At 59.1% G+C, this 24,378-nt stretch overlaps 1 protein-coding gene across 4 annotated transcripts in view; it reads left to right on the forward strand.

The window, feature by feature from the left end:
* VAV2 (vav guanine nucleotide exchange factor 2) overlaps window positions 1-20,763 on the forward strand; it is a 162,956-nt gene extending 142,193 nt beyond the window's left edge. For 2 of the 4 annotated variants that reach the window (XM_053908505.1, XM_053908506.1), the window contains exons 15-28: window positions 645-754; window positions 1,652-1,753; window positions 2,219-2,307; window positions 4,539-4,555; window positions 5,395-5,416; window positions 5,879-6,006; window positions 7,268-7,342; window positions 8,661-8,713; window positions 9,631-9,747; window positions 11,879-11,966; window positions 12,924-13,047; window positions 13,672-13,758; window positions 14,689-14,843; window positions 18,492-20,763. In XM_053908505.1, the coding sequence (XP_053764480.1) occupies window positions 645-754; window positions 1,652-1,753; window positions 2,219-2,307; window positions 4,539-4,555; window positions 5,395-5,416; window positions 5,879-6,006; window positions 7,268-7,342; window positions 8,661-8,713; window positions 9,631-9,747; window positions 11,879-11,966; window positions 12,924-13,047; window positions 13,672-13,758; window positions 14,689-14,843; window positions 18,492-18,539 (1,215 nt within the window). In that variant the 3' untranslated portion in view covers window positions 18,540-20,763. The remainder of the gene's footprint in view (window positions 1-644; window positions 755-1,651; window positions 1,754-2,218; window positions 2,308-4,538; window positions 4,556-5,394; window positions 5,417-5,878; window positions 6,007-7,267; window positions 7,343-8,660; window positions 8,714-9,630; window positions 9,748-11,878; window positions 11,967-12,923; window positions 13,048-13,671; window positions 13,759-14,688; window positions 14,844-18,491) is intronic. The other 2 variants (XR_008424394.1, XM_053908507.1) reach the window with 2 other exon arrangements.
* The last annotated feature ends 3,615 nt before the right edge of the window (window positions 20,764-24,378 follow it).

Consider the following 24,378-nt stretch of genomic DNA (forward strand, 5'->3'; position numbering starts at 1 on the left):
TCTGTCCTATTTTCTTCCCCTCTCCTCCTCCCTTCCCTGCTTCCCTCCTTCCCTTCCCCCCTCCCCCCTTCCTTCCTTCTCTCCTTCCCCTCTCCTCCCTCCCTCATTTCTTTCTTCCTCCATTTTTTCTAACACAAATGGGTTCAGACTTTCCGCACTCTTTCTGGGCCTCTTAGAAAGCCCCTAGAGATGGCCAGGCCTGGTGGGTGGTCAGGGCAGCTGTGGGCTGGCTCTGCTGCAGCCCTCCCCCGCCAGCCCACGGCCTTCTCCAACCTTCTGTTTTGTTTGGTTTCTGTTCTTTTACTTCAGAGCAGTGAGTTTTTTAGCATCACATTTAGGAACTGAAAGTGGGCAGGCCCGTTCTGAGCACAGGCTCCCTGGGGACCCAGCTCCAGCCTTAGAGACGGCCCTGGCTGAACCCGCCGAGAGTTCAGTCGAGGGCACACCTCGGAGGGGGTAGGAGAGGGGTCCTGGACATCTCGTGAGAGGGGTGTGCACATGCATGTGCACGTGCAGACACAGGCATGGGTGCACCATACACGTGCACGCAGGTGCGGGAACAGGCAGCCTGGACACGCGTGCGTGTGTGTCCTCGTGCCCAAGCCCATGCCAGTTGCGAGCTGGTGCCCCGTCTCCTCCCGCAGTGGTCCTACGGCTTCTATCTAATCCACCTCCAAGGAAAGCAGGGCTTCCAGTTTTTCTGCAAGACAGAGGACATGAAGCGGAAATGGATGGAACAGTTTGAGATGGCCATGTGAGTTCAAGGGCGGCCGCGGCGGAGCCCCAGGTGGGCTTTATCCAGGACCCCCGCAGACCGGGGTATTGCAAACACCCAGAGACTGGGGCAGGCTCTGTCACACCAAGACCCCAGGCGCACCTCGGTGGCACCCCAGCTGCGTTAAACTCTGCCTGGGGCAGGAGAGCCTCCCTCTGGGACAGCCTGAGGCCCCTGAGGCCCAGCCTGGCACAGGTGCCCAGCAGAGCAGTGGGCGGCCAGGGACGGCTTCCGTGCCCAATGGACTCCCGGTAACCCGGGTCCTCAGGGCCTTACAGGCTGGTGGATGGTCACTTTTTTGTGAAGGCACGGGGCTCTTTCTCCATGAAATCTAGAAGGAGCCTCAATACGTCCAACAGAGAGAGGTGATCAGGGGGTCCCCAGACACAGCAGACCTGGAGGCCAGAGTGGCAGGGTCCTTCTGCACGTGGGTCCTGCAGCCAGGCAGGCTGGGGGCCCCCGGGCAGGTGCGCTCCCCTCCCTGTAAACAACTTCGGGCTCCGTCTCGAACACCTGGCCTTACTGTGTCACATCCCGTCGTCCGTCTGTACTTAGGTCAGTACACCGTTCAGACCTTCAGTTTTAGGTCTGCGTCCAGCAAGGCCTCTGAGTATACATCGGGCTGAGCTGTGGCAAATCCCGCACCTGCCTACAAACCCTCGCCTAGACACAGCCCCTTACCATCCTCCCAGAAGGCTCTCGTGCCAGCGCGGCCCCGTTTTAAAGCCCCCACTCAGATCCTCATTCTGCCCGGGGTGTCGGGGCCGATCCGGGCCGTGAGTCCTGGCCTCCCGCTCCGGAGCCTGGCTGGTCCCCAGGTAGGCACTGCTGCCTCGGTGGAGCTCAGGGAGCCCGGCCCTCTTTCCCTCCCGTCAGGTCAAACATCAAGCCAGACAAAGCCAATGCCAACCACCACAGCTTCCAGATGTACACTTTTGACAAGACCACCAACTGCAAAGCCTGCAGGATGTTCCTCAGGTGAGGCCCCTGGCCCAGCCCCAGCCCGCCCCCCCCCCCCGTCCCGGCCCCTCTCCCCCTCCCCCAACCCCAGCCCGCCTTCAGGGGAGCCTTGTGCTGTGTCCGTCCAATGTCCCGTCACCCCGACCACCTACCACCCACCAGGCCAGTGCCGTGCTGGGCCCAGAGGGGCTGGGGAGTGTCCCTTCAGTGTCACTAGATCCGTCCGTCGGGTGTTCCGGATCGAGCCGGGAGGGAACGTGGCTGTCCCTGTGGGTGCCCAGGGCCTGCTCTGCGGCGTGGCAGGAACAGGACCGGGAGCGGTCTGGGCGGAGAGCCAGCACCAGGGTGTTGGGGGCCTGGGGTTTTGAGGGACGACGCGTCGTGCGAGGGGCAGATGGCAAGGCGGGCAGGGCAGGCCTGGTGGACTTCGGGCCTTGGCCTTGGCGCTGTGTCTGACTCACGCCCCACCCTCCCCCTGCTCAGGGGTACCTTCTACCAGGGGTACCTGTGCACCAAGTGTGGTGTCGGGGCACACAAGGAATGTCTGGAAGTGACGCCTCCCTGCAAGATCAGTGAGTAGCGGCCGCTGCCCTGCCCCGGGGGCTGGTCCTCGGGGCCCCCTGCCCGCTCCCAGCGAAGGGCCCCATGGCTCACAGCTGCCCTGGTACCTCCCTCCGGGCCCCGGCTGCCTTCACACGCTCTCCTTTCCCACCACGGGGACCCCCTGGGGCCGGGACCAGATGAGAAAACCGGGGCCCAGAGAGGAGAGGACACCTGCCCCGGGTCACACAGTACGAAGAGGCCCAGCCGGTGGGCTGTCCCCTGCCGGGGCCTTCCCTCCTGGGGCGCTCCAGAATTTCTCTCCGCCTCTTTGCCTCCCCCACCCCACTGCCCCACTCGTTTACAACTTGGAGACTCTCTACCCCAAACGGGCACAGAACATTCGTGGCAGGTGCGTGCAAGTTGCCTACCACAGGGAAACATCGGTCATGACTGTCCCTTGTCCCCGGTTCTCCTGCACCCGGAGAGGACTGGCATTCCGCAGCCACAGCGACAGCCCCCTCAGCAGACGGTTTACGTGCACACGTGTGCACACACAGGCACGGCACCTACAGCACTCTCGTTCTCTCCGTGCCCGTTAGTCAGGGGGGAGCCTGAGGCTCAGGGAGGAGAAGGGACCAGAACCTGCCCAGATATCAGCCGGACTCCTGCGGGGGGTGAATTTTGGGGAGTTCCCAGCCTGCAACCGCTATGGCCAGAGTCCACAGGCGCAAACTACAGCTTTTTAGCTTTGCCTCTCGATACCGCCCTCTGGTGGCAGCGTGCCCATCACATTAGTCGACGGGACAGTTCATGTGTTCTGGCATTTTTTTTTTTTTTTCTGATCCTAAAAGTAACATATTTACTTACCAAAGATTTGGGGCGGGGGGGGGGGGGGGGAGAAAAAAACACAATAAAGAAGAAAGTAAATATCGCCCCTGAACTTATCAAGAAAAAAACAAAGGTGGTATCTTGATCTATTATTTCCTTCTAACTTTTCTGATTTAAAATGAATCTTTCTGGGTTTTTAGTCTCCTGGTTATTAAACAGTCATTTCCCATAGAAAACGTGGGAAAAGTAGAGAAGTGTAAAGCAGAAGATGACCTCCTCACGACCCCACCAGACAGACTCACCACCGTTCACGGACCCCTTTTCCCTCTGCAGACGCACGGCCGCCCGCCTGCCCAGTCTCTTCTTACGTGTGTGTGTTTTTCATAACGCCTATAGTTGGGGTGTCACCAGATGGGCAGTTTCGTATCTTTTGCAAGCCCAAGTTCTCATGACCAGCCACCCCATGTCATTAAAAGCCTGCGGTGGGTGCCCGGTTTTATTCCGGAGAGTTCCGAGCTGGGCTGGTACTCGGGCCTTTCGTGCCGGGCCTGGGCTCTGGACAGGACTCTTTGGCCTTCGTCAGCTCTGGCTCCGGGCTGGGCCCCTGACCCGAGGAAAGGCAGATTAACTCTTTGTTGCCCCAGGGGCCAGGATGTCCCAGAACGGTGCTGGCCACTCCCAGAGGGCCTCTCCCGTGGGAAGCCTTGCTGGCTCCTCCTGTGTGGGTGCCAGCTACGCATCACCCGCTCCTCCCCGCCCGATGCCCACGGGGTCTGTAGCCTCTGCTCTGCAGAGGCTGTCGGCGACTGTCCACAGCAGTCGGCCACGTGCGTGTCGGGTGGCGTTGAGGTCACCATAGCCACGCACTTTAGGCATCGTGGTCCCTGCTTTGTCCGGTGGCGGACTGGTGGCCCAGCTTGTCAGATGGCTGGGGTCCAGCCTGGGACTACTTCCTCCCCTGGGGTCACCCCGAGGCAGGCAGAAAGGATCTTGGGAACACCTGCCTTCCATCTGACATGCCCGTGAGCGAGCACACCGGCCACTAGGTAGCATGTGTCCTGACATCTCTTGTCACGCGGCCGTGGCGGGCATCACTGATCGGTGGTGGGAACTTTGCCTCTGAGCCCAAGTGGGCCCCAGTGGTTCAGGCAGCTTCGGCCGTCGGAGCAGACCTGGCCCACGCAGGAAACCTGTGTGCCAGGCTGGGGTCCCCCGCGGGGCCCCTAAAGCCAGAGCTCAGAATTCGCCAGCGGAAGGAATTGAGAGACTTTTGTAGTCACCTGCTGTGTGCCTGTGACCCATGTCTGCAACCAGCGGCCTTGACCTTTGCCTTGCTTACACCTAGGCACCCCGGGCAGCTCCTGCTATGCGGGCGGGAGTGCCCCCAGGGCTGGTGGCTTGCCTGCCAATGCGTCTCCCGCTTCCTTTTCAGGTTCTCCTGCGGACCTGGTGAGTCTTCTAAGACTGTTCTCCTCCCGCTGCTCCGTGCCCCACACGGCCCGTGTGCCTGAGCCCAAAACACCCTGTGGTTCCTGATATCATCCCTCCCCCACCCCGGGGCCACACTGGCTAGCACACAGGCCACTGTTGGTCACCGGGGGCCTTTGATTTCCTTCGTGGGTCCCCGGGCACAGCCAGCTGGAGGCCCCTGACAGCCATCGCCCTGGCCGGGCAGCGCCCCCCTCACTCTGCTTGCCTGGTGGCTTGTGACATGCGTCTGCCCACCTGCCCCCCATCCTGGCTTAGAGCCCTCTGTTCAGCTGACTTAAGGATGACGTCCCTGAATTCACTTATGGGGTGTGGACATCACGTCTCGCCCCAGTTGTGGGATCTGGTCAAATTAACTAGCACTTAGAGGGTGCTTACTAGGCCTTGTGGGGGGTACAAAAACACCCTCCTGGAGGAGGAAAGACATAGCATTTAGTCTCACGCAGCAGGACATGTCCCAGAGAGAGATGACAAGCTCCAGGCTCAGAGCAGGGAGGTCCCAGGGCTGGCGTGGTCAGGGCGGGCTTCCTGGAGGAGGTAGGAATTAATGCAAAGGGATGGGAGAGGAAGGGATGCATGTCCCAGGGCTGTGGAGGGGCACAATGGTGGAGGGTGTAAGTGAGAATGGGGGGGGGGTGTCCTAGTGAACCAGTGTCACATCTACCTGTGGGTGTCCGGATGTGTCCCTCACCTCCCCCCCGCTTCCTGCCTCAACCCTTCTCTCTGGGGGTGTGGGGGGCAGGGAGTGGCGACGCTTGGCCGCCCTCCCTGATCACCGTGGTTTGTCCTTGCCCTCACAGGACGCCTCTGGAGCAGGACCGGGTGAGTCTGTGGGACCCGGGCCCTCTATCAGCGGTCACTCTGGGAGCCGGGCCTGGCCACGGTGACCTGCCAGCCTCCCCCAGCCTGGCCCAGCCTTCCGGACTCCAGGCTCCCAGGGAGTGTGCTCCCCCTACCGCCCGGTCTCCGTATATAACTATATCCCTCCGATCAGGTTCCGACGAGCCACAGAGCTGCAGAGAAGGGTTGGGGTCCTTTCAGGAGGGAGGGGCTGTAGCCGGAGACCCCCTCCCCCTCCCTGTGCAGGGTGGGCCTCAGAGCACCTCCTCTGTCACTTGGCCGTGTTCCCCATGTGCCCCGTGTCCTCATCCCCCCTGCTTTGCGCCGCGTGATAGGAACGTGGCTTTTAGCCGTTGAGGGCGGGAGGCCTCGCGAGCGGTGCAGCCGGAGCCGTGATGGGCCAAGTTGCTGAGCGAGGGTCCCCCTCCTGCCCTGTATCAGCAGGTCCCAAGATGGTGGCCGTGCAGAATTACCATGGCAACCCTGCTCCCCCTGGGAAGCCAGTGCTGACCTTCCAGACGGGTGATGTGATCGAGCTGCTGAGGGGCGACCCCGAGTCTCAGTGGTGGGAGGTGGGTCCTGGGGACCCGGAGGGGGTTGAAGCCCCTTGGGGCAGATGCGCAGAGTCCTGTCACCGGGGAGGGGCAGGTGTGGGGGTGAAGGACCGTCCCGGGGAGAGGGAAGTAGGCTGTTGGCAGGACCGCGGTTGCCTCCAAGGCGGGAATTCTGGGGGTCCCCAGCCCTGCGTTCCTCCTGGCGTTTGCTTTTGCAGGAAGGGAGTGCTGTGTCCCCTCCCGTGTGCCGGACACCCTCCCCAAGGCTGCGCCCACCCTCCTGCCCACCCCGCCCCAGCTCTGCCCCCCACTATTATCATGAGGCAGCCAGGCACCAATTGAGGTCAGCCCTAGGGGGACGTCATGCCCGAGACCCTCCCACCACTTTCCCCCCAGAAGTGCCACCTGGTGGAGCAGAGACAGACGGGGACACAGTGTCCCGTGATGATTCACAGTTCTGAGCCACAGAACTGTTCTGGTTAAAAGGTCCGCAAAGGAGGAGCGTTTCTTCGCCCGCCTGCCCCTGGGCACCCTGCCAAGCCCCAGCGCTCAGGGGAGCCCGGGACACTCGGCCCAGCCTGGGCGACCAGAGGTGTGGCCGAGACCTGCTTAGAGCAAACGTTTGTCAGGGTTCCCGTTACTATCACGGCTGTTATCGTTGTTTTGTGATGGTCCTTGTCACTACATACTTACTTATGAATTTGTTGTACTAGACCGTGGCTTCACAGAACTGGAGATTCGGAAGGTGCAGAAGGGTGTCTGTGATATAAAGTCTCTGTCCCACTCTGACCCCAGCTGCCCGGTTCCCTGCCCCGTGTGTCACCAGAGCCATCGGTTCTGGGTGGCCTTGCAGACGGGCTTTGCTGAGGTGATGGGGGCGGGGGGGGGGGGGTGAGGCAGAGCTGCCTGGAGGACCATGGGAGGCTGTCCTGGGCAGAGGGGAGAACAAAGGCCGAGCCCCGGCCCCTGCAGACCCTCCCAGGCAGCGTCTGCCTGCCACCGGTCCACGCGCCCCTTCCGTGTAGAAATACCCTTGTAGAGCAGAGAGCTGGGGGCGGGGCTCTAGCCCCAACCCCGGGCCTCAGCATTCCCATCTGTGAAGTGGGGACACCACGTGCCTTCCTGCCTGACAGTCATAAGGTCAGCTGAGGCTACGGCAGAAAGTGGTACCAACGCACGGTCTTCTTGGGAACTGTCCTCGCCCAGTCCTTAGGCTAAGCCACTCACCCCACGCACTCCTGCTGGCCAGGCCCGGCCCCCATCATCTGTCTCCTTCCAGGGTCGGCTGGTGCAGACCAGAAAGTCAGGCTACTTTCCTAGCTCGTCCGTGAAGCCCTGCCCCGTGGATGGAAGGGTGAGCACTTTGCACAGAAGCTTCTGGAACTCAGTGGCCAGGAGACTGGGGGCCTCTGCGGGCTGTCTCCTCACTCGGAGCGTCTGGGCTCGTTCAGGACGCCCTTGCTAAGTGGCTGTTGTGAGCTGGCCCCAGAGCTGAGGACTGGGCCCGGAGAGCAGATGGATGGGTGGGGGGGGCCAGGGGCAGGGGGCTGGGTGCTGCTTTTCTCGTAGTTTTAGAAACACAGAAACGGGCATTTCAGCAGCAGTCGTAATGGACAAAAGACCAAGAAGGTTGCCTTTCTCCAAATTTTGGGGACTCTGTACGTCTTCTGGGACCATTGTACAGCCCCCAGGGAGCAGAAGACTCCCGCAGACGTCAGAATTCAGAGCCAGACTTTAGGGTGTTTAGAAAAAAGGCAGTATGGCCTTTCTTTCGGCCGAGTAGTGTGGACCACGCCTTCCTCTGCTACAGAAGACATCACGCAGTCAGCCTTGAATAATTTAATTACTTCCACCCACCCCCCAAGAGGGCATTTTATTCATTCATTCATTCATTCATTCATTCATTTTATTTATCTTTAGAGAGAGAGAGAGCAAGTGGGGGAGGGGGCAGAGAATCTTAGGCAGGTTCCAGGCTCAGCATGGAGCCGGACACGGGGCTCGATCCCACAACCCTGGGATCATGACCTGAGCTGAAATCAAGAGTCGGACACTGAACTGACTGAGCCCCCCAGACGCACCCCCCACCCCCCGCCAAAGGCATTTAAAAGTACAAGAGGGAACTTTCTCCAGAGGGAGCAGGAGGCGGGTCCCAGACAGCACAGGAGCCCTGCTGTGGCGTTCAGGCCCTGTCCGGGGCCTCAGTTTCCCCATCTGCGTGGTGAAGGGTCTTGCCCAGCCTGTGGCACGGTGAGGGGAGGCCAGGCGTGGGGTCTCGGGCTGCCCGGCCTGCGTGTGGCCTGCCGCCTGGATGCCTTTGGGGCTGTGAACCCATCTGTGGCAGAGAACTCAGCTGTAGGCTGTACCCCCGTCACTGCTCTGAAATTCCTGCGGTCTTTGGTCACCCCTTCCCTGGGGGATAAGTGCCTTGTCGGTTGGTTGCTGTTCATTCAGTCTCATCAGTCAGTCAAACCCCCTGAGCGTCTCCTCAGGGACAGCGAGTCCCGGCTGCTGCCCTTAGGGACGTCCCCATCCAGTGGCTCCAGGGCTGAGTCCACAGACGCCCTGGTAGCCAGTGCTGGGCTCGAGGGTCGGGTCACTGATGACAAGCGCCCTCTGGCCCCACTCGGGGCAGCCCCTGGGGGGACATTAACGTGTGTGTTCTCTCCTGCCAGCCGCCCGTCAGCCGACCGCCCTCCCGGGAGATCGACTACACGGAGTACCCCTGGTGAGTGGGTCAGCCGCGGTGCCCTCCCCCCTGCCCGCGAGCAGGCTGGGACGCAGGGCCCCAGGGTGGCTGAGCCCTCTCTCGCTGTGTGTCTCTGGGAGCCTGGCGGGGGGGGGGGGGTGTTCTGTTCCCCAGGACAGGTGTTCCTATCGGCTAAAAGGTCACGGAGAGAACGAAGCTTTTTTTTTTTTTTTTTTTTTTTAACGTGAGTTTAATGGCGCTTCGTCGTAGAAACTATACGAAAGCGGTGTATTTAAGGCTGTTGACAATTGCACGCTGACCCATGTTGTCGCTCCGGGAGAACAGTGGGGCCATTTGGACGAACAAAAGCACGAAGCCGGGTTTTCTAGGGTTGGGGCACAGACCCCGGTCGGCCTCGGGGTCCAGCTTTTATCGCTCTGCCCACTGGGCGCCCCGGGGCGGCCTCGGTGGTAGTAGGTCCCTGTGCTTTGCGCCCTGTGGTGGCCTCCGAGCGGCGGGCAAACTCCTACCCCGGGAGCATCTGGCCTTGGGATTTGCATTCGGGGCTCGCCCCACGGGCCCAGCGGCGTGACGTTTGCGTGCGTGGTGTCCCGGCCTCTGCACGTGGGCTTGGCCTCTCCCTCCACGTCGGAGATGCCGCGGGTCCACCCCACGCGTGAGCTTTTATGTGTTACCGCGTTTTCAACGGCGAAAACCCAGAAATGCGCTCCAATGCACGTGCTGCGTTGGGCGCCTCTCGCAGGCCGGGTTCTGCAGCAAAGCCCTCGGGGCCGGGCTGAGGTCTGGGGTCCGGAGATCCCCCCCCCTCGCCAGCCCCTCCTGCAGGGGCTCAGCCTCGTCCCCGGACGGCTCCTTATGCAGGTCAGCGCTGTCGCCGAGGCCTGGGCGTCCTCGGCTGTCCCGGTGTTAACCGTCCACTTCCTCCCACCCGCCAGGTTCGCAGGCAACATGGAGAGACAGCAGACAGACAACCTGCTGAAATCGCACGCCAGCGGGACCTACCTGATCAGGGAGCGGCCGGCCGAGGCGGAGCGCTTCGCCATCAGCATCAAGTACGCGGTGGCCCCACTCAGGGAGACCCCCCGCCCCGGGGCCACTCTGGACCACGGAGCCCACGTCCCTCTAGGTCCTGTGCTCTTTGGGTTTGGGAGTGGCCATGGACCGTATTGCCCAAAGCAGGACACTTTAGAGACGGGAGAGTGTCTGTGGGTCTGCACCACGTGGCTGGCCCGGGACGTGGGTGAAAACGTCCCGCCCAAAGCCACCCCGTGGGCTCAGTCCCCCGTTGTTCGGGTTGCGGGGACCACGCGGGCTCAGGTGCAGAGTGGGACGGGGCCGGGGCGGGGATGCCATACGAGGTCGGGGACTTCCCGGCACCAGTGGGCTTCGGGGGAAGGGGAAGGTCACACCGCTGCGGCCTGTGGCCTCAGCCTTTGGCCTGGGTGTCCTCCTGCCCAGCGGCCGCCCCCTCGTGCACCGTCTGCCACCGCCCCCTCAACAGATGGAATCTGACCGGTGGGCGGCCACCTTCGGCCTAGGACGCCCACGAGATGGGCATCTTGGGTCAGGCCCCCGACGGCCCACAGCCCAGCAAATAGAGGGGTCTGTCTGCCGTGGTGACCCCCAAGGTCCAGTCTGCTTTGTGTGCTGCCCCACAGGGTGGCCTGTGTCCAGGGGCAGGCCCCTCCCAGCCTCACACCCCAGCGTTAGCAAGCCCCTTCCTCTGCACCTGGACCCAGTGGGGGCCGAGAGCCCGGCCTGAGGGGACAGCCCTCACATGCGGTCGGCCACCGCGCCTGTGTGCATGTGCGTGTGCGAGAATGCCCCTCCCCTGTTCCAAATCCAAGAGAGGACGGTGGGTGGGGACCCGTGCTCATCCAGGGCCGGGGTCCCCCTGTGCAGACGGGCGCTGAAGGCCCCCAGAGGTGGGATTGCTGGAGGTCGGAATCTGCCCCAGCCTTTCCCCAAATGCTTGGAGCCGGAAACCAGCACGCTGGTTCTACAGTACAGAGAACAAGGAAGACGGGCGTTGGGAGGGACAGACGTCCGGTGAAACAGGCGGACACGGCCCAGGCCACCCGCTAGGCAGGGCCTGCTCCCCGGCTGAGGTTGCGGTGCACCGCGGTGGCCAAGGGGGGCCTCGCGAGGTGTGACCGTGCGGTGGGGCTGTGACGGCCTCAGCAGGGCCCTGGGAGGAAGTGGGGTGTGGACCGTGTGGCAGGTCTGTGGTGGAGGTGACAGAGATATCACTCGCCAGATAGGAGTGATAGGAGTTCACCTGGCACCTTCTGTGTGGCTGGCCTGCAGGGCTCCCCCTGGGGCTGAGACCGGCCCAAGGAGTTGGGGTGCGGTGAGCGTGCACGGCCGACTTTGAACCCTTGAGAAACAGTGGGCAGTGGACGGAGGCCCCTCGGGAGAGGATGCTGGCCAGCCGGCACCTGATCATTTGCTGGTTGTTTATTCCATTAACTGATTTCCGGTTGTGAAACCGGCCTTGCGTTCTTGGAGTGTCCCATTTGGCTGTGGTGTGAGGTCCTTTTAACTGTTCGGGTTATATAGACGTACGCGTGGGGAGAGATTGTTTGCTGAGGACTTTTGCATCTGTAGAGGTGTTGGTGTGTTTCCTTTTCCCGTGATGTCTTCGTCTGGAGTGGTGTTTGGGGGGGAAGGGAGGCTCTCCGACAGGGTCACATTGGAACTGAGACCTGAGGACTCGAGCTCAGGAGGGGAGGATGGCGGGAGGGTGGGCCTTCCCGGCAGAGGGGCAGCTCTGGCGGGCGTGCGTGTGGCCTGTCTGGGGGTGCCCGTCGGCTGGAGTGGAGGGTGCAGAGGACAATGTTAGGCGGCATCGGAGCTGGGCGGGCTGCTCCCCTGGGGCCTCAGGGGGCCATGGTCAGACCTTGGACTTTATAAACCAAGCTGTGAAGGCCTCGCCAGGCGACGGGGAAACAGGGAGAAGGATGACGTCCCCCGTGCAGAGAGGGGAATGAGCAGAATCCCAGGACAGGAGGCCCCCGTGGGCTGGATGGGGCCTGAGACCCTGCTGGCTGACCCTGGAGGGGCCCAGGAGGGGGGGGCCAGAAGGGCTGGGGGTAAGAAGGCGAGGGCAGACAGGTAATAAGCCTGGACCCCTGGGGGCCACGTGGCCCGAGTGGTGACCCCAAGGCCCACGCGTTTGCCCAGGTTCAATGATGAAGTGAAGCACATCAAGGTGGTGGAGAAAGACAGCTGGATCCACATTACAGAAGCGAAGAAGTTTGAAAGCCTCTTGGTAGGTGATCCCGTGGCTCCCTCGGCCTGGCCTGCAAGGTGGTGGGAGGGCCCGGGTGCCCCACCGCCGCCATGGCCTCTGTAGGCTGCACTTTCCCGCCACCAGGGAAGATCCAGGGAAGTGGGTTTGGAGGGCACCTTGGGACACTTAGGTCACAGCCCCTGCGTTGAGGCTTCTGCCCCCAGAGGGCCCGGTGGGTTCACCGCGGTGCACAGTGAGGGGAGGGCCTGGCCTGGCCTGCCGTGCGTCACTGCAGCCACCCCCCCCACCCCCCCACCCCCCCCCACCCCCCCCCCGCCAGCGCCTAGCCCCGCAGCCCGGCCCCCAGGCGCCCCAAGGCACAGTTCTTAACGTGATTTTTAAATTAGGCCTATTGTGTCTTTCCTAAATGACATGAGCTCTTAGACGAGGCCGCTGTGGCCCCAGAAAAGCACAAAGTAGAGAGACATGTCCCCAGTTGCCCCGCCCAAAACCCCGTGTTCGCATTCAGGCGGGGCCCCTCGACCTGTCACAATGGCTGGGGTGTGGCTCGTATCTACGGTTTTGAAACAGAACTGTTGCCCATGACGTTCGCATACTTTCCGCGAGGTAGCCTTCCCCGTTGGCACAGCCCCCTCCTCCCCACGCCGGAAATCGCAGGGCATTCGGTCTCTGGCGCGTGCTGTTCTTTCTGGAAGCCCTTCCCTGCTGTCGGGGCATCCCGGCGCCATCCTCCGCGTCGGCCCCTGGTTTTTCTGTAGCAACAGCTGGAGGGAAGCTACTGGCTCGGGGGCCCCTCGGGTTCTGACCGCCCACCCCGGGCGGGCGGCGTGCTGGGCCGAGAGCAGGAGCGGGGAGCCCTCGGGGGCCCAGAACACAAGTCCCCCAAGTGAAACCGAGGTGGGAGAGGGAGGCCAGGGCGCCTGGGAGGACTGCCTGGAGGCGGTGACAGCGGCAGTGAGCACGTGTGTCCCGTAGGAGCTGGTGGAGTACTATCAGTGCCACTCGCTCAAGGAGAGCTTCAGGCAGCTGGATACCACGCTCAAGTACCCCTACAAGTCGCGGGAGCGCGCGGCCTCCAGGGCCTCCAGCCGGTCCCCAGGTAACGCCCGCACCCGCCCGGCACACCGGTGCTCACCCGGAGGTGCCCGTTCTGCCCGCTTCCCACGGCCCTGGCTTTCGCTGCCCACCTGCCCTCGAGGAAGGCTTTCCCGGGGGACCCAAGCCACTGGCCCAGGTGCCCCCCCCCCAGGCCATCACAAGCACCCCCCCGAGCCAGGGTGTCCTTGTGGTCCCTGTGACGGGTAGGGAGTGCCAGCTCTGGACTGCTGCTCCCTGTCCTGGCGCCCTTGCCCGGGGGTCGGCGTGGGGTGAGAACGGGGCAGGTCCCACCTGCGCTCAGATCCCTCCCTGACCCCCCGCCCCCCCCCGGGGTCCTCACTGGGAGGGAGCCAGATCTGGCACCTCGTTTGCGGGCAGGACTCCACGGGGACAGGGCAGCGACTTGCTTGAGGCCACCTGGAGTTAGAGGCGGGGTGGGCCCAGCGTGTTTGAAGTCCCGCCCACGACGGGCCCTTGAGTGCGCACCTCCTGAGTGCTGGACAGGTGGCTTCAGACACGCCGGAGGAGAGGTGGCGGGAGGGGCAGCCCCGCCCGGCAGGCCTGGCCCCGCACCCCTGCGCTCTGCCTGCGTGCCCCTTTCACGTTCTCTCTCGCCTCTTTGCAGCTTCCTGCGCCTCCTACAACTTTTCTTTTCTCAGTCCTCAGGGCCTCAGCTTTGCCTCCCAGGGCTCCTCCGCTCCCTTCTGGTCAGGTACCGCTGGTGCCCGGGGCGTGGGGGGGCCCGGCCTGCCGCCCGCCGGCCTGCAGCCCCCGCCGGAAGGCGTCCGCAGCTGCCCGTAGCCCGGCACGGGACAGGGCCGAGGGCACAGGCACAGGGAAGGGACGGCCTGGCCGGCGGGGACAGGGCAGAGGACGCGGTCAGGCTCGGTGCCACCCTCCTCACCGCCGTCACCTCTCTCACGCGCTCACCCCGACGGCCACCCCCCAGCTTGTCACCCCCTAGCCCCCCCCTCGCTCGCTGAGGGCTTTGCCTCTGGGAGCGGCGGAGAGCCGGGTGGCCGCCCCCAGGGTGACGGAGGGATCACCCCGGCGCACCCCCCCCGGGCGGGCCCTGGAGACAGGGGCACTGGGTCTCAGCTGGGCCCGACTGCTTGGCCCTCCGCTGCCAGAGTCAGAGCCCTTCCCTGGCCGCTGCGTCTGTCCCCTCCACCACGGTCATTGTCCCCTGCCCACCAGGACTCCTGGGTCCCCAGCCGAGCTGGCCCAGCCCCGTGTCCAGTTTGGTTTGGGGACCTGGAAGCCAGGCACCGGCACCCTGGGGTCTGGCCCCAGGTGCTGCGTCAGCACGCAGGCTGGGTCAGCTGAGTGACCACTGGGCAGGTGACACTCGTGCACCGGGCATGCAGGGGTGGGGCCCACGCGAGTCGTAGTGATCAGAACCTCAGCACCTGCTCTGAGCCCACGATCACATTTGTTGGCCGTGACGCGGCGTGAGTGCCTTCGCGGGAGGGTCGCGTGGGCCATGGCCTGCAGGTCTGGGTGGAATTGGAGAATAGCCTGTCCCTTCAGAGCCTTTCTGCCGGACAGCCCTCCTCTCTGGGCACGGGGCCGGGCACCGGGGGGACCAAGCTGGCCCCCCCTCCCCCGCCGGCTGTGTGACGCTGCCCATCTCCCCCAACAGTGTTCACACCCCGCGTCGTCGGCACGGCCGTGGCCAGGTACAACTTTGCTGCCCGGGATATGCGTGAGCTCTCGCTGCGGGAAGGCGACCTGGTGAAGATATATAGCCGCATTGGCGGGGACCAGGGCTGGTGGAAGGGCGAGGCCAACGGACGGGTAAGCGGCTCAGCCCGGGCCAGGCTGGGGCAGGCTGGCACCTCAGCGTACCTGCCCCAGCACCGTGACGCCCCCTCTGAGCCATAGACCCGAGCTGCCCGGGTTGGAGCCGGATCCAGGCCTGTCTGGCCCCGTATCTGTGCTCGGTCCCGTTCTGTGGTTGTGGCCACCGCAGGGGGACGTGTTTTACACACACGCTCCACATTACCTGCACGTACTCAAGCCCTCTTTGCAGGCAGAGAGGCCGCAGGACCACAGCAGGGCGCTCAGGTGTCCTCACTGGCCTCCCTTACACGCTGGGGAGACGGGAAGGGGCACACTGTGTTCCCACGCACTCTGCCTGAGGACGCCCTTCCCTGTCTACCCCATGACCTTGCAGCACTCCATGGCCCCTTATTCCTGTACCCCTTCTGGACCCCCTGGCTTTGACCGGGTTTGTCAGCACTCACCCAGCAGGGTACTGGAGCTCGTGTGGGGCAGCTGCCCTCGGCAGGCACACCGGGCTGTGCAGAGTTCGCCTGCCTTGGCTCCCATGGCTCATCATTCCATTGTCAGGTGGTGGAGCTGGTCTGCTTCCACCTAGCGTGTTGTCTGCCCCTCGGAGGCCTCGGGTCAGATCCATTTTCCACCCGACAGCCCTTCAGAAGCATGAGGACACCGAGTCCTAGGTGCTGGCCTGGAGGGCCGAACCACTGGTTTTCAAAATGGCCCTAGGGGCGCCAACATTGGAGGCTCCTGGGGCTGTATACTTAGGTCCTCCTCACCCAGATCATGAGTAAAGCAGTTTCCCAGGTGATTCAGAACTCCTGGTTTAGAGTGTGACTAGATATTCCTGTTGCTTTGGCCCCATTACGAAATGATTCTTTTTGTCTCTGGCAGTTCTTGCTTCCAAGTCTACTTTGTCTGCTCTTTGAACAGCCCAGCTTGTTTGGGAGGAGTTAATGTTTTGCGTGGCAGACTTCACTCTCTCATGCTTTACTTTCAACTTTTCTGTATTCTTAAATTCAAGGTAGAGATAAGATAAGATGTTATGTTATACACATTTTAAAGCCAGTCTGATCCGACCATCTCTGCCTTTTAATAAGAGCATTAGCCCACTTACGTTTAATGTAATTACTGAGCGAAGATTTAAATCCATCATCTTTCTGTTTATTTTCTATTTGTCACATCCATTTCTTCTTCTTTTTCTTCTTTTTTTTTCTTCTTCTGCCTCCTCCTCCTTCTCCTTCTTTTTGCCTACTTTTGAATTGTCAGTATTTTTTTTTTCCTATTCCACTTCCTGCCTCCTTGGCTGGTGAGTTACACATTCTTTTCCTATTACTTGAATGGTTACTTAGGGATTACAGCGTGCACTCTGACTTCTGAGAGACTATTTTAAATTAGTACTTTTACTGCTTCCCAGATAATGCAGGGACCTTACAGCTTCTGACTGTACTCATCCCCTCCCAAATTTGGTACAGGTGTTGTCGTGTATCTTAATTCTACATATTTTTTCAGTCCCATTAGACATTATTTTTGTTTTAAGCAGTTAGTTTCGTTTAGAGTTCCCACCTGTTTACCTTGCCCCAGGCTCCCCATTCTTTCCTGCTTTGTTGTATTTCCACCCAAAAGCATGTTCCTGCTGCCTGAAATTCCTTCTTCTAAGTATGTTTTCTAGGGTGAGTCTGCTACTAATAAATTCTCAGTTTTTGTGGAATCTGAAACCTCTTTGTTTTACTTCCTGTTTTTCAGTGTTCTTATTAGGAAACGTTTACAATTTTTTTTTAAGTTTGTTTATTTTAGGTGGGTGAGAGACACAGGGAGAGGGAGAAAGAAAGAAAGAGAGAATCCCAAGCAGGCTCCGAGCTATCAGCGCAGAGCCCGACGTGGGGCTTGAACTCATGAACCGTGAGATCATGACCTGAGCTGAAGTCAGACACATAACCGACTGAGCCACCCAAGCGCCCCTCTAATTTGTTTGGATACAGTTTCAAGCTTAAAGAAAAGTTGCTGTAGCTCTTTGTGCCCAGAGTTACCAATTAAGAGTCCTTTGTGCATTTATCACTTACGTTCTCCTTTGCTCTCTGCTTGTTTTTCTCTTAACCATTCAATAGTCAATTATAGAAGTCCTATCCTTTCCCCCACTGAAGCCCTAAGTACTTCAGTGTCCTACAATCAAGGACATTCCCCTTTAATAGAATATGAGTCTCTAACCCACAGTCCATATTCAGATGTCACCGATTATCCCATGTCTCGTCTCCCCAAAGGAATTGCATTCACTTGCCATGGCCCTTAACTCTCTTTCTTCTGGAACGATTCCTCAGCCTTTCTCAGTCTTATATGACTTTGACCTTTTTGAGGAGTACAGGCCAGTTGTTTCTGTAGGCTATCCGTCAATTTAGGTTTGTTTGATATTTTCTTCATGATGAGGTTGAGGTCGTATATCTTTGGTGGGAACATAACGTGGGTGTTGTATCCCTTTCAGTACCGTACTGTCCCATCCAGAGGTATATGAGGTCAGTGTGTCCTGCTGTTGTGACGTTAATTTTGATGACTTGGTGAAAGCGATTATCTGCTGAGTTTCTCCACCATGAAGTTACTGTTACTCATGAGTACCTTGCAGGGTAACACTTTGAAATCAGGTAAACATCCTGTTCCCCATCAAACTTTCATCTACTGGTTCTATCACTTACTGATGAATTTTGTCTGGTCAATTCTTTCTATCATGGTTGAAAAACAGTGATTTTCTGGCCGTTGTTTCTTGAACACTTATCGAGGGACGTTCTATGCTAAGAGACAGTTTTCCCCTCTCCTGGTCATCCCCCGAGGGATCAGTCGTACCTCCAGCGAGACCTGCTTCCTTTTTGTGAGGAATTGTGTCGAGTTCATTTTGGGATAGTGTTGTCCAGGGGATAAATTTGAGGCTACCAGGTGTCTTCCGTTGGCACTTCGGTGATGTCATTCCATTGTCCCTGGTTCCATCGTTTCCGTAAAGAAGCAGCCAGCTTCTTAGTGTGGCTCTTTTGCAGGGAATGTGTCCTTTACTCCCCAGGGGGTTACATGTAAAAAATAAATAAAGTCTGGTTTTCATCAGTTTTACTCTAATATGCCCGGATTCTTAATTTCAGTCCTCTTTCCCAGTTCTTTGATTTCTCTTTGATTTCTGATTTCAGTTCACTGGTAAAGTTTTATTCTCTCTCATCATTTTTCTCAAACGTACACGTCAGAGTCACTTACATTCCCTGATGACTCTCATACCTGCGGATTGCTTTCCGTTACCTGCATTTTCTCCTACTTTCTGTCACCAGGTCCTGATTGAATAACGAGCCTGGGTATAGAACAGAGGCTTGGCATGATGTTATTTTCCTCCAGGGAGGATTTAATTTTTTTCTGGCCGGCAGGTAGAGGGAGAGTATGTCATCTTGAGCTGCCGGGGGCGGGCGCATTTGAGGGTCATTCCTACCCCGGGGCCGCAGCTCCCCCAGGCTCCCAGTCTTTGCCAGGACCCCCCGCTTGGGGTAAGCCTGGCTTCGAACTCCAGTCTTTTGAAGGATCCCCCATTTCCGGGAGCCTCTGCTGACCCTCACCCCGACACGTGTGCATACGTGTGCAGACACACGCAGACCCGTGCGCACACGCTCTCTCATGTGACCCCGTCATCTTTTTCAGATCGGCTGGTTTCCTTCAACGTATGTAGAAGAGGAGGGCATCCAGTGACGACAACAGCACGGACGGGGCTCATGGCTTTTCTTCGAAGAGTCCAGCTCTGAAGTCTGTCTCTAGCTCTGTGACTCAGAGGGGACATGCCCGCCAACCTTCCAGTCTTCAGCAGCCCGTGGGGATGGGGAGGGTGTTCAAAATCCTACATGCAAACCGGCCCACCTTCAGTCTGCCCTCGGTGGCCTGTCCTGGGTACGCTACTTGTACATAGAGGAGAGCCGGGCCAGCCCTGTCGTGACGGCCACCGCCAGAGCGCCGAGGGGAGGGAGCGCCTGGGGTGTCCTGAGCCAGGCTCTGGGTGACAGCTGAGGCCAGAGCTCACCTGGCCCCTGTCCTGTCGAGACGGCATTCATTCGGGAGCCGAGGTCTGAACAGCAGGTGCTCCCGGGGACGACCGGGACGGCAGAGGGGGCCTTCCCCCAGCCCCTTCTGCTCAGCCCCGGACCCTCAGCCTGCCTGCTTCCTGCCGCTCCCGGGGGGCAGCCTCAGGCCCAGAGAGTCAGAAGGGACCGGAGCCAGGCCGTTTGCCGCAGCCCGTGCTCAGCACCAGCTGTGCTCAGGTGTGGGAGAAGAGAGCATCGCTAGGGGGTCCGCGCGGGCCCCCTTGACTCCTCGTGGCCCTCCGCGTGAGGGGTGTGCAGGCTCCGCCCGGGGAGGGGGGCCCTCTCTCGGGAGGGGGCCCGAGCGAACGATGGAGGGGCCGGCCCTCCTCCCCAGTCAATGGTACTGTTCCTGCCCTGAACCCCAGGAATGCGTCTGTCCTGTCCTGCTGTCAGGTGGATACACCTTTTGTAAACCCTGATGTGGGTGAGAAGAAAACAAGAGTTTTCCCCCCGCTCGGTCCCTGCTGTTCACATTCCTCTCCAGAAGGAGCCCCCCCGCCCTGCCCCGGTCCCCCCCACCCCGGAGTCTCCTGTGTCGTGCGGGGTGGTTCCTGAGGGGCCTCCCAGCCTCCCCACCGGTGCCGGTACCGGCCCTTGCGAGACTTCCTCCTGCCGGCCCGAACTGGGCCTGTGGCCAGCTCGAAATAAGTGCTCTTGGGGGTGGCCCCCCTGCCCCCAACTCCCCCTCCTGACTCCCCCTGGCCTTTGACCTCTGGCTCTCTCGTCGAGACCCGCTCCCTCCCTCGGCCTGGATGTTGCACGAGACCTAGCGGTGCCACCTCCCTGCGAGCTCCGTGCCAGAGCTGCTGGTGAAAGCTGGGCTGTGTGTCCCCTGCCCCTCGGCCAGCCGCCCTGCCCTCTGCAGGGCGCGGGGACCGGGCAAGGCCGGGCGTGGGGAAGGCCAGCCCCTGCTGCGGTGGCTGCTGTTGCCCCGCTGCACCCCGGGGTTCCTCTGAAGTCAGCCGTGTGGCCTCCAGGCTCAGCTCACACGCGCAGTGTCCCGGCCCGGGGAGGAGGCAGGGAGGGGTCAGGGACGGTCAGCAGCCAGGGGAAGAGGGAAGGTGGTCCGCAGAGGCTTGAGGCGGGAGGGTGAACAGGATTGCGTTGGGGGGCAGAGGGACAAGGGGAGGGAAGCAGAGAGTTGGCCTCGGAGAGAGCAGCCCCGAGTCCCCATCATCAGGGCACATTCAGCACTTTGCACACTCTGCCGATGGCCCAGCCACGAGCCTGGGGGGTGTGGGGGGGTGGGGGGGACCCAGCCGGCCCCTTTCGTGTTTACTGTTGTCAAAAGGGTTTTGTTTCTCTTGTTTCGATTGTTCTGTTTCCGGTTTGGCCTGTTTGTTCTTTAAGGGAAAAAACAGTTTGTAATTATTTCCTCCAAAGCTCCCGTTATATATCTGTGAATAAGAAGGAAGATATTTTATAAGAGCAAGAAAATGATGTATATTTGAGGTTATCGTGAAACGAGGCGTCACGACAACGCAGGATACTGAGAAAACACAATTTAGAACGCTGGTTTTTGTGAATGTTTTGTTTTTGTTTTTCGTTTGTTTTGAAACGTGTTTGCACTGCATGAACCCGGAGGGGAGGCAGGCCGGGGGCAGGCTGGGAAGCGGGGGTGGGGGGTTTCGGCAGGAGACAGGACGGGCTCCGGAGGGGCTTTGGACCCGGGGCCTGACATTAGCTGTGAACACTTAGGAGCCCGGTGCATGCGGGTCAGGGGTCTGGGGGTCCCACAGCTGGTGACGACCCCCCAGTGGGACGCAAACTGTACACTTGCCAATAGGTTTTTTCAGACCACGGTTTTTACTGCAAATAAACCTAAGTTCTTTTCTGCAGGAGTGGCTGGCCTTTCATGCCAGGGAGGGGGGAGTGGCTGGATTCTTCTGTCAGTGTCCAGCAGAATCTGCCCCACCCGGACCCTGTGAGCCCAGGATGCCGTGGCCTGGGTCAGATAGAGGCCTTGGGGAGGCAGGAGGCTGTGGGTCTGGAATAGATCATGATGCCAGGGCCACTGCCCGGGCGCCTCCTCCCGGCTGGCCCCGTGCCATGGGCTTCCCACGCCGTGTCCCACAGAATCCTCCCGCGGCCATCAGAGACAGTCTTCCCATTTGGGTGGGATTCAGCCCTAGCCCTGCCGCCTCTCGGGTATGTCCCTTCAGGCCAGCCAGTTTCTTTTGTAGGTATATGTTGGAGATAAAAAATAATCTCTCCAGAGAGTGGGTCTATGGCCTTCGACAGAAAATCAGAACAGTAAGGGAGAGATTCATTTCTCCCTCATGGAGACGTAGTCCAGACAAGGTTCCGGGGACGGTTTGGTGCCCCATCCCCAAACCCAGGCCCCTCCCCTCCTCAGCATTGTGCGTCCATCCTCGCTGTGGCCTCATGGTCCAAGGTGGCTGCTGGAGCTCCTGCCATCGAGGCCATGGGCAGAGGCAGAGGCAGAGGTTGGCACAGTGCTTCCCTTTCCCCTCCTTACCCAGAGCCGAGGCACGTGGCCACTCCTGCCTGCAGTGGAGGCTAATACTGACTGCAGGACTTGAGCGGGACACATGGCCTCCCTGGAGAGTGTTGGGGTCCTGTTACTGAGGAGACAGGGGCATAGCTGACGGGGTGGGTGACCCGCCCCGGGACCCACCTCAAGGTGGTAAGGATCAAGTGAGACTTGGAGCCTGGTACACAGCTGGCACTCGGATTTTGTTGCAAACCAGGAGGCCAGTGCCGATGTTTGAGGTGACACAGATAGAGTGTTGGAGCTCACCCAGCCCTGGTCTCCAGGACCCACAGCCCCGGAGTCTGGCTCGCTGTGATGCCCCTGAGAACCCGATGGGAGGCCCGCCTTTTCTGGACCAGCCCTCTCTCGATGAGTTTCTCAGGCCCGAGGCCCCGAGAGGCCTGGTTGTCCCAACCCCACCTCCCGAGAGAGCCGGCTGCAGCTCTGAACTCTCACGCCCACGTGGGGGATGGGCAGGCACAGACGCTCCCTCAGCAGCCCTGGGGTCAGCGGTCCCCGACTGCCCCGAGCAGGGCCGAGCGAGCTGCAGAGAGCCACGGTGGCGTGAGGGGAAGTGCAGGTGGAATTGGGGGTGCTAGGGGCAGGGAAGCTTCGAGGGAGGGCCTCAGAGCACCTGCTGTGGAGCCCAGACCCAGGAAGAGTGGGAAGCCCCAGGCCTGTTCGAGGGCCCGCGCGTGGACCAGGGTGGAGGCCTGGAGGGAGGAGGAGGCTGCCGCCTGAGGTCACCCCGGGATGTAGGAAAGCTGATGGGAGCCACGCACCCCTGGTCAGAGGGCTTGCTGCCCGCAGGGCTCTCGGGGTGCCAGGGCGCCATGTCCCTTCATCTGACGGTGTGGGCACTCCTGGGTGGGGCAGCCGCAGAGGCCGCCCCGTGGAGCTCTAGGAAAGCTCCCTGGACGAGATGGGAACCACCCACTTTCTGAGGTCAGGAGGACGCCTCTCCCACCGCTGCACCACAAACAGGAACGCCATATAAAACACAAGAGAATGCAAGACGGAGCTTGGAACAAGGTGGCCTGTCCCAGAAAGGAGAGACACAAAACCAGAGCAGATACGGGAGCTTATGCCAGGGCAGCTTCTAGGATCTCAAGCCCTCTGGGGTGGAGACCAGGGATTCCAACACTCAAGACACTGGCCCCAGGACCTCGGAGGCCAGGAGCCGGAACTGGCCTCCTGCGTAAAGCTGGGCATCTCAAGGAGCACCCCCATCGTGAAAAGGAAATTAACACACCAAATAGGACAAAGGTTTCAATCAGTTTGTTAACTTTCCAGAAGTAAAACAATGTAAAGGCATTGGTTTGCCCCAGGACAAATTAACACAGTGTAGTTAACCCTGGACTTCAAAAATAAAAAATAGAAATTCACAGCGTAGGGGTGCCTGGGTGGCTGTCGGTTGGGCATCCGACTTCGGCTCAGGACATATCTCACAGTTTGTGAGTTCAAGCCCCGCGTCGGGCTCTGCGCTGACAGCTCGGAGCCTGTAGCCTGCTTTGGATTCCGTGTCTCCCTCTGTCTCTGCCCCTCCCCTGCTCATGCTCTGTCTCTATCTTTCGATAATGAATAAATGTTTAAAAAAAAAAAAAAGAAAAATTCACAGTGTAGTCAAGTTAAAAGTCAATGTCATACCAAACAGATTTTAAAGCAAACCAAACAAAAAAAGGCATCACCAGAGTTTGAAAAGGCTTGTTACCTAATGAATTAAAATTGTTTTAAAAGGCTTGTTACCTAATGAGTTAAAATTCTCATTTATTAGAAAAACATGACAGTTTTAAAGTAGTATGCTCCTTATAACATAACCTCAAAATTCATAAAGCAAAATTCACAGAAGAACAGAAAGAATGAGACAAACCCATCATCATGCATGGGAAGCTCTAATACAACTTTCTCTTTCTGTCTCTGTAACTGAAAAGTGAAGCAGACATTGAAAAAAAACGGTAAGAGTAAAATAACCATTAGCTATTGCATATGCAGAATGTTGTGACCGCTTGGAGAGTACACATCATCTCCACGAAGATTTACCTCGTACCGGCCCATAATGCAGATCTCAAAGGATTTCAAGTCACCTTACAGACTAGTTTCTCTCGCCACAATGAGCGAGGGTAGAAATCAGTAATAATACACAAGAAACTTACATATGTTTGCAAATTAAGAAACGTAGTTCTAAATAAAAATCAAAAAGGAAATTATAAAATATTTCAAATTTATTCTTAAAGGATAGAAATATTTGATAGCACAACTTGGAATATACTACTGAAACGGGACTTGACCGGAAACTGGTGACCTTGATAGCTCGTATTGCAAAAGCCGAGGACTGGAGGTAGGCTTTCCCTCTTCCGGGCTGAAACAAAACATGACTTCCTTGAACAAAAGCTTTAGGTCTCCATTCAAATTATCTATTTAAAATGGGACTTTTCCAAGTACAAATTACAATTTGTAATTGTAAAACTACAAATGTATTAAATGTGCACAAATCACAAGGTTTTATAATTGCAGCTCTCGTTTGGACGGCTCCGACTGGCCACGGGGACTGGCTGGCCCCACCGCTGGAGGAGGGGGGTAGCGGCGGGGGGGGGGGGAGGTCCCATAAGATTTTACATTTGTGAGTTAGACTCCTGTTCTTTAGTCGTGATTGCTGTATTTCTTTTCTTAACAATTTAGTGTTGATCCTTTAATTTCCCTAGAAAAAGAAAGCCTACACGTGCATATAGGATCTGCATGGGAGTTTTGTTCCCCTGGATTCTCTCTGGATAATCATTCCACATCTTGACACCTATGTGCCCTTGGGGCTGTGATGAGATGGCTGAAGCGAGACCCCCACCCGCAGTTCTCTGAAGTCGTACCCCAATGCAAGCCTTGGGCTGTTAGGGTTACAATCTGGCCACGGATGATGGGCAGCCTATAAGACAAGAGATGGAAACAGCCATTTCTTGCTCACCTA

This window comes from Panthera pardus, unplaced genomic scaffold, assembly GCF_024362965.1.
Source record: "Panthera pardus isolate Hobbes unplaced genomic scaffold, ASM2436296v1 HiC_scaffold_20, whole genome shotgun sequence".
NCBI classification, from domain to species: domain Eukaryota; kingdom Metazoa; phylum Chordata; class Mammalia; order Carnivora; family Felidae; genus Panthera; species Panthera pardus.